Here is a 15,790-nt window from a genome sequence, read left to right on the forward strand (position 1 = left end):
TCAGCTCAGACAATCGCACTTGCCATACATCTGCCTCACAACAACTGCCAACAAACTGAAAACTCTGCCCATCTGAAAAGAGCCCGCGCTTGCTACCTGTTCGCTTTGGCTCTGAATCATCCCAGGATTTACTGCACCTTCGGACACCAGTGCTCCCAAGCTCCGGGTTGCAGGAAAAAGGCTTTCCTGATAAGCCAAGGAAGAAAGAAACAAAATTCTCTGGCTGTCCCTACCTGACAGCACCCAGAGGGGATTTGCTCAACATTTGCTAAGCCGTGCTTGGCAAGGAGACATGTGGCACTTAAACCTCGGGCACATCGGCTGCCCGGCAATGCCCGGTGGGTGACCGAGAGGCACAGTCAGGTTCCTCCAGAGCACAGTTAAAAGCTCTCTTGCCAAATTAAAACCAAGATAACACAGAAAGGCAAAGAACTAGAGAGACAGGGATGTTTATCCCTTGTCGTGCCCTTGGCCGTTCCTCTCACGGGTCACAGTTGACCGCAGAGGTTTAACACGGGGCACTGCGGGATTGTCTCATTTCAGAAACACTGTGACAGGCAGAAGGCAAACCTGAGGATCCGCTTCAAGCCCTCGCTCTTCCAGCACGTGGGAACCCACTCCTCCTTGGCCGGGAAGATCCAGAAGCTGAAGGTGGGTACCAGCTGCCTGTCCAAGCCTCAGCCTGCAAGCACCCAGGAGCTGGTTGCTTTTGGGGTGGGGACATCAGTGGCAGCAAATGGTGAGATGGTGACAGCTGGGCTTCTGGGCGGTGGTTGTGTTTTATTCTGTATTAGTGAGCTCATGTAGCTCCTGGTTCTCAGAATGGCAGTGACATATACCTGCAGTCACTGCAAGCTTGTAAGCCGCAGTACTGGTCTTGGCCACCCATCCTGTGTGCCAAACCATGGTCCAGGCAAAGTGGTTTTGAAGCATCAACTGAAAAACCCTGGAGAGATGACTCCTGAGTTGGTCAGACTTCCTTCCCGTCACCTTCCTTATTCCTGGGATTTGCTGATAGGTGAACTAGAGCTTGCTGTGTAAGAGCTTAAATTGTTTGTATGTATTTAAACATCAACAAAATCAAGCTTCCCACAGCTGTATATGCAGGACCCAGAGACACACATCCCTGGGCTGTGTCAGTGCTGTGTCTGTTGGATCCCCAGGTAAATGGATGGTGTGATCCAGTTTGTATCTCAGTGCAGTGCCTGTCAGGCCATGTAATCCAGCCATTTTTTGCTATTCCTCCCAGCCACCTTCTCCTCAGGTGTAAGGGCTGTTTGCAGAGCTCCTGGGGCAGGACATGCATTTAGGAATGCTTAGACAATTAAAAGCTCTTTGGTGCTAGATCAGAGTGCAAAGCAGTGGTGCTTCTCTGTGCCACCTCTGAAGTTGTATCCTCCTGGGATCCAGCATTGCCCTGTCTGGTGCCTTCCCACATCTCTTCCATCTCTTATCCTTCTGTGCTGTGCAAATTGAGAGCTTTTAACTTGCTGTGCCTCACTGCTGGGATCTCTGTTCGTCTTGGGTGAGAGTAGCTCATGACCCTTTTCTGCCCCTTTGCTTTGTACCCAACCAAGGACAAAGACTTTGGCAAGCAGGCCCTGCGGAAAGAGCACGTCAACCCTCCTGCGGAGGTGAGCACCAGCCTGAAAACCTACCAGCACTTCACCTTGGAGAAGGCTTACCTGCGGGAGGACTTCTTCTGGGCCTTCACTCCCACCGCTGGAGACTTCATCAGATTCAGATTCTTCAAACCACTCCGCATAGAAAGGCCAGTGCCTGGGGGAGGTGGGCGAGGGAGGACTTGGGGACAGCTCGGAGCGTGTGGAGACACTTTCCTTTTGCTCTTCTGGCTCAGGTTGCATTTCTTGCCCGTATTCTGCTTGGCTGCCCAGGAGGAAGGATAATTTGGCCCTTTTTTTAGTGGGGCCATGTTTACTGGAGCTCTTTGCTTTCCTGCGCTTGTGAGCAATCCACACTTTAGCTAATGTGGCGCAGAAGGTCTCTTTCCAAACCATACGCCCATTGTCTTTCTGGGATGGTACCTGTTAGGTTGAGCTGTTTGATGGTTCAGCTGTGGTGCAAGCCATCATGTCCCCCCTCACTCAGTGTGGCTTTCCATGGCTTTGGTCTCTCTCACAGGTTCTTCTTCCGCAGCGGGAACATTGAGCACCCAGAAGACAAACTCTTCAATACCACTGTGGAAGTTTTGCCATTTGACGTAAGTGTTTTATTGAGACTTGACATGGGGGTCGAGCGGGACGCGAAAAAGGTTTGAGAGAAGGAAGCTGCTTATAGCTGCCAGGAAACATCTTTACAAGACTCAGGTGCCTTTGTGAGGTGCTGGCTGGGAGCTGGGGGGTCACAGCTGCTGTGGGAGCACCTTGGGATGGGGATGCGGTGCTGAGCAGTCGCTATAGGAGCCATCCGTGCCTGCAGAGGGGATGCTCGGATGGCTGGGAAGGCTGCGGAGGGGATGGAGCCAGGACAGTGCAGTGGAAGCAGCAGCATGGGGTCAGCAAATGTCCGTTTGTTTTGGGGCATGAGGCCTGGGGAGCCAGGTGAGGGGGATGAGATACCGAGGGCTGCTAGTGAGGGCAGCTCCAGGGTTGCTGCTGTTGTTGGGGTTTTTGGGTGGCTCTTGCCCGAGCTGCTCTCCTTCCCGCAGAGCCTGCAGTCGGATAAGGAGGCCTTGCAGGAGGGAAGAGGCACAGCCGTCAAATACCGCCGAACGCCGGATGGCTACATCCAGATAGGTACAGCAGGGTGGGGGTGGTGAACTGCCCGCTGGGTTTGGTGACACAGCCCAGAGCCTCATCTTTGAGTGAATTGAGACCCTTAGTGATTTCTGCATGGCAGGAGCCTGCTTGGAACAGGATTTAATTGTCACTGTCTCTTCTACTGCCTTCCTTCCCCTCTTCAAGTAGGTGTCCTCTTCAGGTATTTTTCAGTCCTACGCTTCTGCCCGTCTCTGCTCAGAGCTGGGACCAGATTATTCAGATTATCCACTTGCCTAACCTGGTCTTAAAAGCCTCCACAGTGGGCAATGTCAGGCTCTCCCTCCACAGCCTGTCTCGGTACTCACACCACTTGCATCTTGGACTTTGTCTCCTGCCACCGGAGCTTGTTTTAGTGCAGCCTACAGGGACCCACTGCTGTCTGTTTTCTCCCTGTTTAATTTTTCAGAAAAAACAAACAGGCACACCAAAAGTGGGACATAGCAACCCTCCCCATGTCACCCATGTGCTCTCCCCACCAGGCTCCTTCTCCAAGGGTGTCGCAGATGGTGAGGTCGACCCCTCCTTTGGGCCGCTGGAGGCCATCAGGCTGTCCATCCAGACCGATTCCCCGGTGTGGATCATCCTGAGCGAGGTAAGCGGGGCTTGGTGTGGCTCATCTCGAGTGAGGTAAGCCAGGCTTTGTCGGCAGAGAGATGGCCGTGCCCTTGGCTTCCTGCCACCTCCACCAGCTTCTCTCTGATTGCAACCCTCTCTCCTTTCAGATTTTTATCAAAAAGGCAGAGTGACACAGGCGTGAGGAAGGGCGACACCCGCGCGGGTCCCCTACCTCCCCTCCCGCTCCCTCCTCCCCGCGGTGCCGCGCACAAGGACAGCCGTGCCCAGGGCACACCCGACGGGCCTCGGCAAAGGGGCCGCGGGGCCAGGACGTCGTCTTCTCCAGCAGGAGAGCAAAAAGCATCATCCCGTGCAGAGGGCTGGATTTGCTCCCTCGTCCCCTCATGGGTGCATGGCCGCTTGGGCCGCACCGACACAGGACGGTTTGGGGTCAGGATGAGCTTTAGCAAACGTGGGGACTAAAAGCACCTTCAGCCAAGGACAGGGCAATCGCTGGCTGAATTTGGGGACAGAGCGGGGGCTTGGTCACGTTGAGTCCTGCCGGCTGGGATGGAGACGGCCAGAGACCACGGGCTGCCTTTTCTTCACCCGGGCAATGGGCCTGGCCAAAGCTGAGGATTAAGCGACAGCGAAGATTGAGCTTCCTGCAGCAGAGGAGGAACAAATCCGAAGGCGTTGGAGCCATGAGGATGGCAGGGAAAATTAAAAACAAAAAACAAAAAAACAAACGCCACACTGTGCCTGCCAGCATTGAACACAGCCCTTCAGCTCACCGTGAAGTCTCCAGTGTCTTTATGCCTTGAGATTGAGTGCAGAAACCATCTTTTTAAATAACTATTTCAGTTACTGATCGGTGTGAATTTTTGGGAAAAAAAAAAAAAGCGGAAGTAGCCCAGTTCAAAAATAGTAGGGATTAGTGTAAATCCCAATGTCTCTTCAGCTATACACTGGAATGCATTATACTACTTTAATGTGCTGTATTTTTTATTATTGGATACATTTGATTTTTCAAGTACATCTCTATATATAAATATATAAAATAATGTGCACTGTAATAAAAGCTAAATTTAAACCTGTGGTGCAGCAGTGAGAGTCACTGGCACGTGCTCTGGCTCTGCTGCCCTGTTCCCCATCACAGGACGGGGCTGTCCCTGGGGGCTGGGGACCAGCCGGAGCCCCAGCAGCCCAAATGGTGCCATTCCTCAGCACTCACCCCTACCTGCCTCTACCAAAGTGTTACTCATCTTGGGGAAAACAAGCAGAATAGCCCAGTGCGAAACTGGTATTTCTGCCCCAACATCACAGGAATCTTCACCAGTTACTTAAAAACAGACAGGTAGGTCAGCTCTTTCCTTGGTGGGGAGCAAGGGAGGTGCTTGGGTACTTGTATGCTTGAGAACGCACTTGTGAAACAGCTGTCTTACAAAATACGTTTGTTTGTTTTATTATTCCCACATGCTGCGTGGGTGCTGGCTGCTTTAGTTACGTGCAAAACCTCAGTTTGCAGCGGGGTTGACATCTAGAGAGAGGTTTGGTGAGAAGTGAAATCAGGGCAAGTCACGATCATTCAAATCAATGCCAAACCCAGACATTAGCATTTGTACTAGAGCCAGGCTTTCCCCCCAAAGTTTATATAATGGCTTAATAAATAAAATTAATTTTAATTGCAGCAGCTTTTCCCATGCAGCCCATTCCCCTGCCCTTCAGCTGTTCTCACACACGGTCCCCCAAGTGCCTCTGACAATCACAGGTGATGTCTGTGGAGGAGGAATTTATTTTTTGTGCATTCATGGTATGATCTTTCAACACCCCCATTACAGCAGTAAGGAGGAGAAACAACAGTGTGCGGGTTAACTCCGAGCCAAAGGTGTTAGAGGTTTTAGCGCAGACAGTGCTACAAAACACAGACGGGAAGCCCATCTGCAGATGCTGGGCAGCATTTGCTTGCTAGAAGGGAGGTTGTGTCTGCAGAGTGCAGCTTTGCAAGCGGCGGAGGGCCAGGACCACCTCCCTTCAAAGGTAAGCACAAAGCTGGGAAGATACTTGGTCTCCATGTCACGCAACTCCTTCCCCTCCACCCAAGCTGAACAGAGGGTTTTGGGAGAGTTGGCCCCGCTCACCAGGCTCCAAGCAGCTGGAGGGGCCGTGCCAGCACTGCCGTCCATGCCAAGGAGCTGGGCAGGAAGAAATGCGCCAGGAGCCCGGCCAGCGCCAGCCCCAGCAGCAGCCAGAGCAGCCGAGCGCTGGCGTACAGCGGCCCCAACCTGCGTGGGGAGAAAACACTGTGGGACATGGCCAGGAGAGCTGGGAAATGGAGCATCTCCATCCTCCTCCTCTGGGGAAGAGCTGGTGGGGCCACAAGCATGTGGGAGCAGGAGGGGAGGAAAAGGGATGCAAACATGCCCCAGGGGATGCATCCTGCATCCAGCCTCCATGGGTTGGTTTGGGGTGCCCGCAGCCCCAGCTGGATACTAACCGTCCCTGTGCGGCCACAGCGTATCCCTGGAAGTACCTGAAGCGGGTGTAGAGGTACAGCAGCCCACAGACCGCAGCCACACCTGAGGGAGAGAGGAGCCGAGACCCCATGGGGCTGGGGGGCCTCAGACGCTGCTGGAGCTGCAGCCCAGCTCAGCCACCCACTTGCCCGCTAACCCGGCAGATGAGGGCACAGCCACAAGAACCAATCTCGGAGGACTCGGCTTTAAAATGCTACGGGTGTTTAAATGGGTTTTCTTCCTTTTTTGCGAGGAATGAACTTCTCTCCCCCTCAAAGTTGCCCTGGGACTTGGGTTTGCAGGGCTGCCATCCTCCATGTTCCTTCCTTGTGTCTTCCCCACGGTGGCAGCTGAATCCCCTAAACCCACTTGGTACAGGATGGACAGGGGATGACTAATTGTTTGAGTTATGGTTTCTCATCCTGACACAGCGATTTGGGTATCATGTTGCAGCTCTGTTTCAGCGTGCACCTTCCCCGGGGCAGCGGGAAGCAGCAGCCCCCAAAGCACAGACCTGCCCCACCGCCCCCCTGGCACCCCGCACCAGCCCGACCTCATCTCCGAGGTGCAGGAGGGGACAGCTGGGCTCTGGGGAAGCAGCACGGGGCTGCCGATGCCACCAAACCTCTCCTCTGGGCGGGGGACAGCTCAGCCGCTGGAGCTGGGCTGCTCCTCGGTCCATCCAGCCACAGGGGAACTTTGCTTTCCCCAGGTAACAGCCTCACGGGAACAGAGAGGATGTGCCTGAGTCACAGTGGGATTTAAGTAGGGGTGTTTTTGGTTTGTGCGTGTGGTTTGGAGTTTCCCACCACCACCCCTTACCTTGATGGAAGAAGATTCCAGCAACCCAGAGGAGAGAGATGAAGATCGGGAAGTACTCCGAGCAATTCGCCCTGGTGAGAACCAGAGATGAGAGTTAAAACTGCATCCTTACACATCAGAGACCAGTTCACTGAGGCCAGAAATGCACGTTGGAGCAAACTGAAAGGGTCAACGAAAGGCATTGCTGTGCTGGGGAGAAAGGGCCTTTTCTGCAACCAAGGACACCCAATATCTGGATTTGAGAGAAGAAAAGCACCCAAACAACACATGGTGTTCAGCTCACCCACATTCACGTGGACCCTGCACTGACGAGCCATGGCTGAGATGGAGATTTGTCTTTGCTGAACCCCGGGCAGGCTCTGTCCTTGTCCCCATGCACCGTGCTGTCTGACATCGAGCACAACCACAGCTTAACCGTGCCAGGGCAGAGGTTCATTCACATTACTTAACAAAAGTGTTCCCTTCCCCTTGGGTGAGCACAGCTCAAATGTGGGTGTCACGCAAGTCCTGCTCCAAGAAGAAACCTTTCCCTAGATTTAATTCAGCAGAAAGCAATCAGACCTGCAGCCAGGCTTTCTTCCTTTTTCTTGTTGTGACAAAACCACAGATTTTCTGTAAGAGAGGATGATGGGAGCTGTGCTATTATAGACATTGATTTTGTTTCTTGATTTTTCCTGCATTCTGCCATTCCCTAAGCAATACAAAATTGCAATCTTAAATTTGGCCAAAAATTTACCAAGCCTCAGGGGATGGAGCCAGATTGGGAGCTGGAAAAAGTCTGAAGAACCTTATGCTGCAAATCCCGTTTGAGCCTCAGCGAGAGGAGACTGCCAGGTTTCCACGAGTAATAAATCAATACCTTCCTTCCCCTCTTTTTTTTTTTAATCTATCAAAACAAATTATCCTTTTGAACCCTGGGAAAAGAATAAAGAGAAGAAAAAGCCCATGATGAAGAAATACCTTCTCCAACTCAAGATCCTCGAGGTTGCCATCCTGCAGAATATAGCAGAGGGCTTCCCCAGCACGACTTCATTAATGCACAGCCTGGTATTTAACTAAAAGCCTCATCAATAGCTACCCAGCCAGCAGAGGCTGGTGCCTCCCATGCAGTCCGGCCTTTCACTGCATCGCAAAAGGACCCAAGCGGGTGTTTGTCACTCCGCAAATGTTTCCTGCGCTCTGGCAAGTAAACGCAGCTGCTTTGTTCAGGATTTAGTGCTGTCCTTCAATCCAGCGCTGGCCAATTCCTTTCAATTACTTGCAAAGCAGCACGACTGAGATGAAAGACGGAATCTGCTGCTTGTTGGAAGCCAGAGGGATCTGTGAACGTTTCCAGTTTAGCTCCAGCATTGCACTCTCCATAGGAACAGAGCAAAAAGAAACAGCCCTGGGCATGGTCCTGCAAGTGCCAAATTTCACACTACAATGGCTTAAATAAAGAAAATAAGAATGTCCTGGTAGCTGGTTGTGCCAGCAAGGTCCTTCGCTACAATCCAACCGCAAAAACTTACAGGAAAATATTAGGTTATTAATACATCTTCAGCTGCTCTCACCATTCAGAGCCAACATTCATGTTAACAATTATAATGCATTAATGCTCAGCATCTCTTCCATACAGCCACTAATTTGTAATTTGGCTGCGTCTCACAATGCCAGAAGGAGGATTATTGTGGATGGACAGAAACACTCCAGCCAGAGCAAAGTGCTCCAAATCAGAACTCAGACCTCTGCACACAGAGCATTTAAACAAAATAATCTAGTATTAGAAAAAATAAATGAAAAGGTGAGTTGAAGGTGACTTCTGTCTTTCCTTGTAGTGCCATTTGACTCAGGTCATATCTAGATGAAACCACCACAAAAAAGTCAAAGTCTTACTGAGCTCTGAAGATCCGCTCAAACTCAGGGTGACCCGTTGTCTCAGGAGGAGATATCTTGTACTTCCGCCGGGCATAGATCACCTGCAGTGCAAAATAGGCTAAAAGAGAAAAAAGAACCCAGGAATGGTAAGAACCCAGCAGTGGTTTTTTTAGCCAAGCCTTATCTGACTTGGAGTCAAGTAAGCGGTTCGAGGAAAAGAGCTGATAGTGTCTGGGTTCATAGTCCAGAGCTGTCACACACAACCCGGAATAAACGTGCCATTTATTTTAGGCTCGTACATTAAACTGGTATTTGGTTATCCCAGCAGAGCACACGTACCGCAGGGCCCACGTGCTGGCGGGTGCTTTGCATGGACTCCTGCAGCAGCAAAGCCCTCGGCGCTGCTCCCCGGCACATCGCACGTACCCAGGAAGGTCAGTAACGCCATTAAAACCATCCTCGGTCCACACCCCATCACTGAACTATGATTGTTTTTAATCTTGCGCTCTGTATTTGGAGCATTAGTACATCCTCAGCCAATCTGCTGGGAACGACGTGTAACACCTCCCGCTACACGCAGCGGGCACAACGCTTTGTGCAAGGACAGCCCCATGTCACAGAGCAGCGTGAAGCAACCTGAAGCAGTGGCACATCCTTGAGTCAATTAGAGATGCTCATAATCGTGGCAATAGAAAGAAGTGGGGAAGGGACGATTATTTTTTCCACTTCCTTCCTGCCGTGCAGCCCCAAGGTTTGAGCAGTTCAAGGAGCAGACGTGCTGCCCATGACCACTGGCATCCCATGCCAAGTTTGGGTCAAGGTACTAACCCAGCGTCTGCTACATCACTCCTTCATGTGTTTGTAAAGGACACGGAAAGTCACTTCAAAATGATGAAAACTTGTTAATACGAAGATTAGGGCTGTTTGATGAGAGTCCTTAGTCCCACAGGTGATTGATGATGTTTCAAGTGTTTTTATTTAGGTGCACTACTATATTGCTGCCTTTATTGAAAATGAGAGTTTTCATATAGAAGAAAACTAAATTATAAAAACACTGACTTTGGTGGCTGTGTTGCACGCTGCTAAGTGAGTCACTTGGATTAGCAAGGTCCTAACGTAGCAATATTTTCAGAGCACTGAACAGAGAGACAAGGAGTGAGGCTGCAAGGGCTGCCTGGCACACTGTCATTCTAACAAAGATCAAAGCAGAACGGCAGGATAGAGAAGGGAAAAGTAGGGGCAGATGTTGCAAGATTAAAGACAAGACAGATCCATGTGTGCCTGCAGAAAAGCATTAGAACATATGTAGAAGAAAAGGGAATTAGGAACGTAAATAATCTGATGCTATGTGACCTGCGTATTACACAACATATCATTCATTTAAACACACAGACTTTCATTAAGAAAACATCTGGGTGTTCTAGTGTCTTGCACGGTGTGTGCAGTGACCCAGCCCTAAATGAGAGGTGCTGAGAGAGAAGGGCAGGGAGAAACAGTGGGTTGCGGTCCCAGTTTGTGTGCAGCACGCTGATGATGTGGAGGGGGAGGATTGTGGTCCGGGATGCAGCACAGCATCCTCTGCGCAACCAGGCAGCCCGGGATGGGTAGCGCACTACGGGCCGTTCTGCAGCAGCTGGCAGAGCTCTGGGAAAGAGCTGATGAAACCTGACCCATCCTGTTACCTCTTCACATCACTTAAGCACATTGCTCCTACACATCTGTTTAATGCTCGCAAGGTCTCACCCCAGCCACCTCTCAAGGAACAGACTGAGCTGAAGCTCCTGCGTCGTGGGCAGCTTTGGCTCAGGTATAAGCTCAACTGTGCTGGGCAACACTCAATCTGCTTCATGCCATCCGCACCCTTCCTAATGGAGCATTCCTACGGCTGATGGACATGGTAAGAATAACTTCACACCCAACTTCTCCATCAAGTCTATGCTTAACATCTTGCTTGGATACAGGGGCAAGCCCTGCAAGTCCTGCAACAGATCCCTTGTGCTTGAGGATGGATAATACATCCAACAACCGTCCAAGAGGAGCCTTTGGAGGACAGCCAGCTGTCCTGCAGCCTGGTGTGTGAGTGGAGCACTGAGGATCAAGAATCATCCTCCAAAAGCAGTTCTCAGAATGAAAACACTGTATAAGCCTCCTCAGCACGGAATCTACTTTGCAGGACCTTTCGAACTAGTGTTTTGTGATTCGTGTCTTGAGGTTGAACGTGTGGATTCCACACGGCTCACAGGGGCTGAGCTCTCCCTGTGCTTTGTTCCTCAGTGGAAGTTCCAGCCAGACCTTCGCTCTCCATTTGATTATGTCCACAAACTTTTCAAACCATATCATAGCTGACATCAGTCACATTTGAGTGAACCTGGCAAACAAGCTCTGTGGTGAAATAACCACTATGGCAGCATTGTTCTGCTCTGGTACAGCACTCAACACAGGGCAGGTATCTACAGAGCACTAAGCTCAGAGCTTTGCTGAACTGAGCATAACTAAATGAAAAAGGGGAAAGTGATTTGAAAGAATGTGGGAACTCTGGGCTCCCAGAGTATTAAGAAGAAAATAAAACTCAACCAACACTGTACTAAGCTCAGACATTAAATTGTCTCCTACAGCAGGATGTGATGGAAGGGCATTGGTGCATCGCTGCACATCTGTCTGTCAGTGCTCTGCCTTCTCAGACTGAATCTCAGATCTGCGGCTCATGTACAGAATATGTCCTTTCAAAACATGCAAGTAAAGCTACTGCACAGCTCTGAATCAAGGTGACATCGGCACACACATTTCTTACTACTGGAGAGAAAGGAAACACAGGCTATTTTGCTATTGCTCCCTGGCTTCCCATGCAGAGACCATAAAATGAGGCTTTGTCCGATTGACCACAGGTAAGAGGGTGCTAATGCTTGCTATTTATCTGCTGGCTTCACACCTGCATATGGTTTCCATAGAATGATGCAACCTTTAAAAAATACTTGAAGTTCTCATAAAACCTATGTGAGACAAACCTGCTACCTAGGGATTGGTTACTGAGTTTCCCAAAGGAAAACGCTTAGCAATGCTTCCATAACTCAAATTTAAGTTTTTATGTCTTCTCTTTGCACATTAAACACTCTCTTCATCCCCACTTAGTTTAATAACAAAAAAAAATTCATAAGACTAAAGTATCTTCCATTTGTAGTTGCTATTTCTCTGTAAATGTTTTGAGGGAAATTACTGCTAAATCAGAAATCTTTATTCTTCAAGTAGAGTATTTGTTTTTTTAAATAATACTTACATTAAGAGATTTATAATCTGATGGCTAAAAATACATCGGACTGCTCAGAGATTCACATCCATTTGTGAGCAAAGAGGTGCAATAGCTCTACAGTGAAATAACATGGGGCTCTGTGCCCACCCCGGGCAGGGGAGCATCCCGACCTCCTGCGGCCCGGGGGAGAGGCCTTTGCCCAAAGGACCCACATTCAAACACAAGAAGCAGACAGAGCTTGGCAACTCTCTTGCTTCTCGCTAAATGGCTTAAACCAAACACATCTATTTAAAGGACGAGAAGTTGCTGAGTTTCTTTGAAAACATCTGCATCTATTTCTGACCAGAAGGGCTTGCATTAGTTTCCAAATTACTGTGTGCTGTCAACTCATCTTGTCACCTGCTCCCTGCAGCTCAGCTCTATGAATTGAACACTGAACAGTATTTCACAGAGAAGAAATACATGTATACGTGATGCTCTTTTCCATATACACATGATATACGCACTGACCTCTTCATCAGCACATTTATTAACCTGCTTTTATTTTGGCTACCTCCGGCCACTCTAAGTTACAAATTACCTACACAGAAAATATTTCAAAGACATTCTATTGTTGAAAGGGTTTTAAGTTTAAAAGTAAAATTTAAATTTCATTTCCCTAGGATGCTGGCTTTGACTTTTGCAAATCATTTTAGTCCCTATTAAACGACGAACATCCTCAGGCATGACATTTCCACTATGAACGGCCAAACATTTGCATCATTTTACCACGTTGGAAAACAGCGACTTTCATTCCCAAGCAACATAGAGAAATCAAGTTCCATCGAGTTCAATATAATGAGGTTAATACCACCAAACATATCAAGGCCGTTTACCTTGCTCCAGGACTCCCAGAACTGTGACCGTGGCCAGCAGGTCAATCTGACTCCTCATGGTGCCGACTGAGCCCCAGTGCGGAGCGGCTGCTCCCCAACTCTCTCCCACCCTCCTCCCCCAGAGCTGCTCCTTGCTCTGCCCCCACACGTGTTTCCTCCACCACGTTAACTCTCCCCACGCCACACGGGTTTCCAAAGCAGCCAGCCAGCCCAAAACAGCCATTCCAGACAGTGCCTTCTGCCGAACTCCCCAACAGCGACAGCTTCTGCACGAGCAAGCTGTGAAATTCTGGCAATTGTATTTACAGGTTTTGTACCAGGATTGAATTATGTATTGCTGGCAGTTGAAGGCTGATGGGAATTTTTCCAGCCCTTTTATTGCTAGTTTTAATCAGCTCTACAGCATCTAAATTATGTGCAAGGTTGTAAAAATTATTAACAAGAATTTACAAATTAATGACTTGACCTTCTGCTCTTATTCCAATTAATGGACCTGACTAGATGCAAGATTTCCTAGACTTCAGCTAGAATAACTTCATTCTGTTACTGGTTTCTGAATTTTTAAAGAGCATTTGGATATTTTACTCTTTTAACGAACACGGTTAGTTTACCAAGTACGGCCCTTTTCTAACACTGGGGCACTTTTCGTAGTTTTCTGGTGCTTTTAAAATTCCACAGTGCAAACCTTCTCCTGGCTAACATACAAAATAAAAGTTCTCAGCTGAGAACAGAGGCAGCACATGATGTACAAACACACGGACCCTCAGCGATGCTAAACGGACATCAGAATTATAAGTGTGCAATGCAAAGTCTGATAAACAGCAGTATCACACAGTATCACAGTATGTTTGGGATTGGAAGGGACCCCAAAAGATCATCTAGTCCAATCCCCCTGCTGGAGCAGGAACGCCTTTTAGCCCTGAATAACTTGCCCCCAGACCAGAAAAAAACAAAACATGCATCAGTTCAAGAAGTTACGAAGTTGCTCCAAAACACAAGATATGGATAAGATACTGACTCTAAAGATTTTAAAACCAAAGGGGGCGGGGGGAGGTATAATTATCAGCTAAGGTTTTCCCTTGGTTTTGATGCGGAGAGGGGACAGGATATGCTCGAGCGATTGCGTTTCTCTCTGTAGAGTCACACACAAAACCTCAGGACGGAATCTGCGCCCAATAACAAGTGACCAGACGTGCAGTTTCTCTGGAGTGGAATGTAGCAAATTCATTCTTCTAGTCTGGATCTTCGTCACCTCCAAACCCCATCGTGACAGCTTCTCAAACTGAGCACTTCAATTTCGGTAAACAATTGTACATTTTGTAACACACACGTGTAGCACAGCAAACCCACTCCCTTTCTCTGCAAAACACTCAATACGACCCGACTTTTGACCTCCAGGCTGCTACCAACCCAGGCTGAAATAGAAATAAAACAATTAACCTTAACAGAACCTGTTGGCAACAAAAGATTTCATCTGGGGTTTCTAATGTAAAAGTCAGAGGGGGAATGTCAGCTGGAGTCTACTTGTGCTTACACCATTTCAACAACCAATTGAGGGTTCAGAAAACTCTTCCATTAGAGTTACATTAGCCTCAGGAAAAACAGTAACATAAAACATAACAACAACAACGAGGACCAGTTTCTGAGCAGAGGTTGATCACAAGCTGCCACGGGCTCCTTAAAAATCTTTGGAAAAACATGCATGGGGACATCACTTCAACAAGGGACAGTTTGGGAAACTTCTGTTTTACTCAACATTAAACATAACACAGCACTTTTAATGGGAAAATAAAGCAGAAGTTAAAGTAATAACTTCACCGTTCCCCACAGGCTAGAAGCGGCTCGTGTTGGTATTGTGACTTATGATTACATTTGGTTCTTTATAAGGTTCTGAAGTTACAAGTCCCCTCCTCCCCCAAACGCAACACAAAACTTGCAGAGTAGGAATATACTCAAAATATACTCAGGTTAAGTCAAGATGCAATTTGTGAGGAAGTCTGAAGGCTCTGACCTGGGGCCTTACACACAACAGCTGTATAAATAACACAGTACCTGCATAAGTAAGACATCAACTCCCGATGCTTGGAGAATGACCCTTCGATGTTTGAAGCTGATTAAAATTCTTATTACATAGGGGGATGCTTGAAATCGCAGTAACACGTAAAACGAATACAGCCTTACAAGAAACGCATGTGTCACACTTTGCAAATTCCTCGTTATCGCTACTGCTACATCTGTGGTTGGAGAGATTTGAGATGTTAGTTTAGAACTTAAGACTAGATATCATCAGTTAAAGGGTGTGCTTGACTAACAGGAAATACTACATGAAAAACTGAATCCTTGGGTCTGCTGCAAATGGTATGATTCACAAAGAGAACCGCTTTGAAATGTTCACTTCAGAGTAACTCCTCAAGTAATAACTTGTTAACAAGACCATATTAATATCCAAACACACACCACTAACGCTCAGCTCCTTGGGGCACTGATGGAGCCACAGATCCTTGTTTTACTTCTCTTTAACCAAACATAATAAACGTCTCTCTCTCAAGCGGCTCAACAATCCAGAAAGCTCTGAAAGACCCATTTTGCCGCTATTTTCCACAGGCTCTTCAACCCACTACCTTTAAGCCAAAATCTTCATGCAGTTTGCTGCCAGGATTTTGTTCCTTGTTCAGAAACATTAACTCGCGCTTGCAGGACGTGTTCCTCATTTCTGTGTTTTGTTCGGGTTTTTGGGGGTGCTCTCTGCCTACATCACACACACATCGTCTTTTCACAGTGCTCAAGGAAACCAGTTCAAACATCTACGGCCTGTTATTCTGAGGGAATCTGAGCATATTTTTGGAACTCTGTGTTTTTGCACATGTGAGGTCTCTGCAGTTATTAAGATCCTTTTCACTAGTAACACCCTCTGCAGTTATACTTCCCAGCCTAAGGCCCACAACTGCATTTAAAAACCAAAAGTCCAGAAGCAGCAGGTACAGCATAAAGTGTTCAAAGGAAAGTTTTCCAAGGCCTGTTCAAAAGGACTTTCTGAAACCGTAAGAATTGGTCAGACAGAGCAGAAGCAGCTGAGCTGTAGTGCCAGGCTGAGCAGGACTGTGCGCTGGGGCGAAAGCACCATCTCCTGCCAACAAC

General features: G+C 48.4%; 2 protein-coding genes across 2 annotated transcripts in view; one reads left to right on the forward strand and one right to left on the reverse strand.

Annotated features, from left to right (window-relative positions):
- Positions 1 to 4,428, forward strand: part of MGAT4B (alpha-1,3-mannosyl-glycoprotein 4-beta-N-acetylglucosaminyltransferase B) — a 51,782-nt gene extending 47,354 nt beyond the window's left edge. Inside the window, exons 10-15 of the mRNA XM_082063684.1 lie at positions 544 to 651; positions 1,578 to 1,771; positions 2,143 to 2,221; positions 2,669 to 2,756; positions 3,260 to 3,372; positions 3,503 to 4,428. Of these exons, the coding sequence (XP_081919810.1) occupies positions 544 to 651; positions 1,578 to 1,771; positions 2,143 to 2,221; positions 2,669 to 2,756; positions 3,260 to 3,372; positions 3,503 to 3,526 (606 nt within the window). The 3' untranslated portion in view covers positions 3,527 to 4,428. The remainder of the gene's footprint in view (positions 1 to 543; positions 652 to 1,577; positions 1,772 to 2,142; positions 2,222 to 2,668; positions 2,757 to 3,259; positions 3,373 to 3,502) is intronic.
- Positions 4,429 to 5,333: 905 nt separating this feature from the next.
- LOC309445123 (leukotriene C4 synthase-like) lies at positions 5,334 to 12,733 on the reverse strand. The gene is made up of 5 exons (XM_082063599.1): positions 12,653 to 12,733; positions 8,549 to 8,648; positions 6,674 to 6,744; positions 5,833 to 5,914; positions 5,334 to 5,620 (listed from the first exon to the last, which is right to left on the reverse strand). The coding sequence occupies exons 1-5, from the start codon at positions 12,708 to 12,710 to the stop codon at positions 5,473 to 5,475; spliced, it is 459 nt and encodes a 152-aa protein (XP_081919725.1). The 5' UTR covers positions 12,711 to 12,733; the 3' UTR covers positions 5,334 to 5,472.
- Between the last annotated feature and the right edge of the window lie 3,057 nt (positions 12,734 to 15,790).

Source organism: Streptopelia decaocto (genome assembly GCF_964273445.1).
Source record: "Streptopelia decaocto genome assembly, chromosome: 12".
Lineage (NCBI taxonomy): Eukaryota > Metazoa > Chordata > Aves > Columbiformes > Columbidae > Streptopelia > Streptopelia decaocto.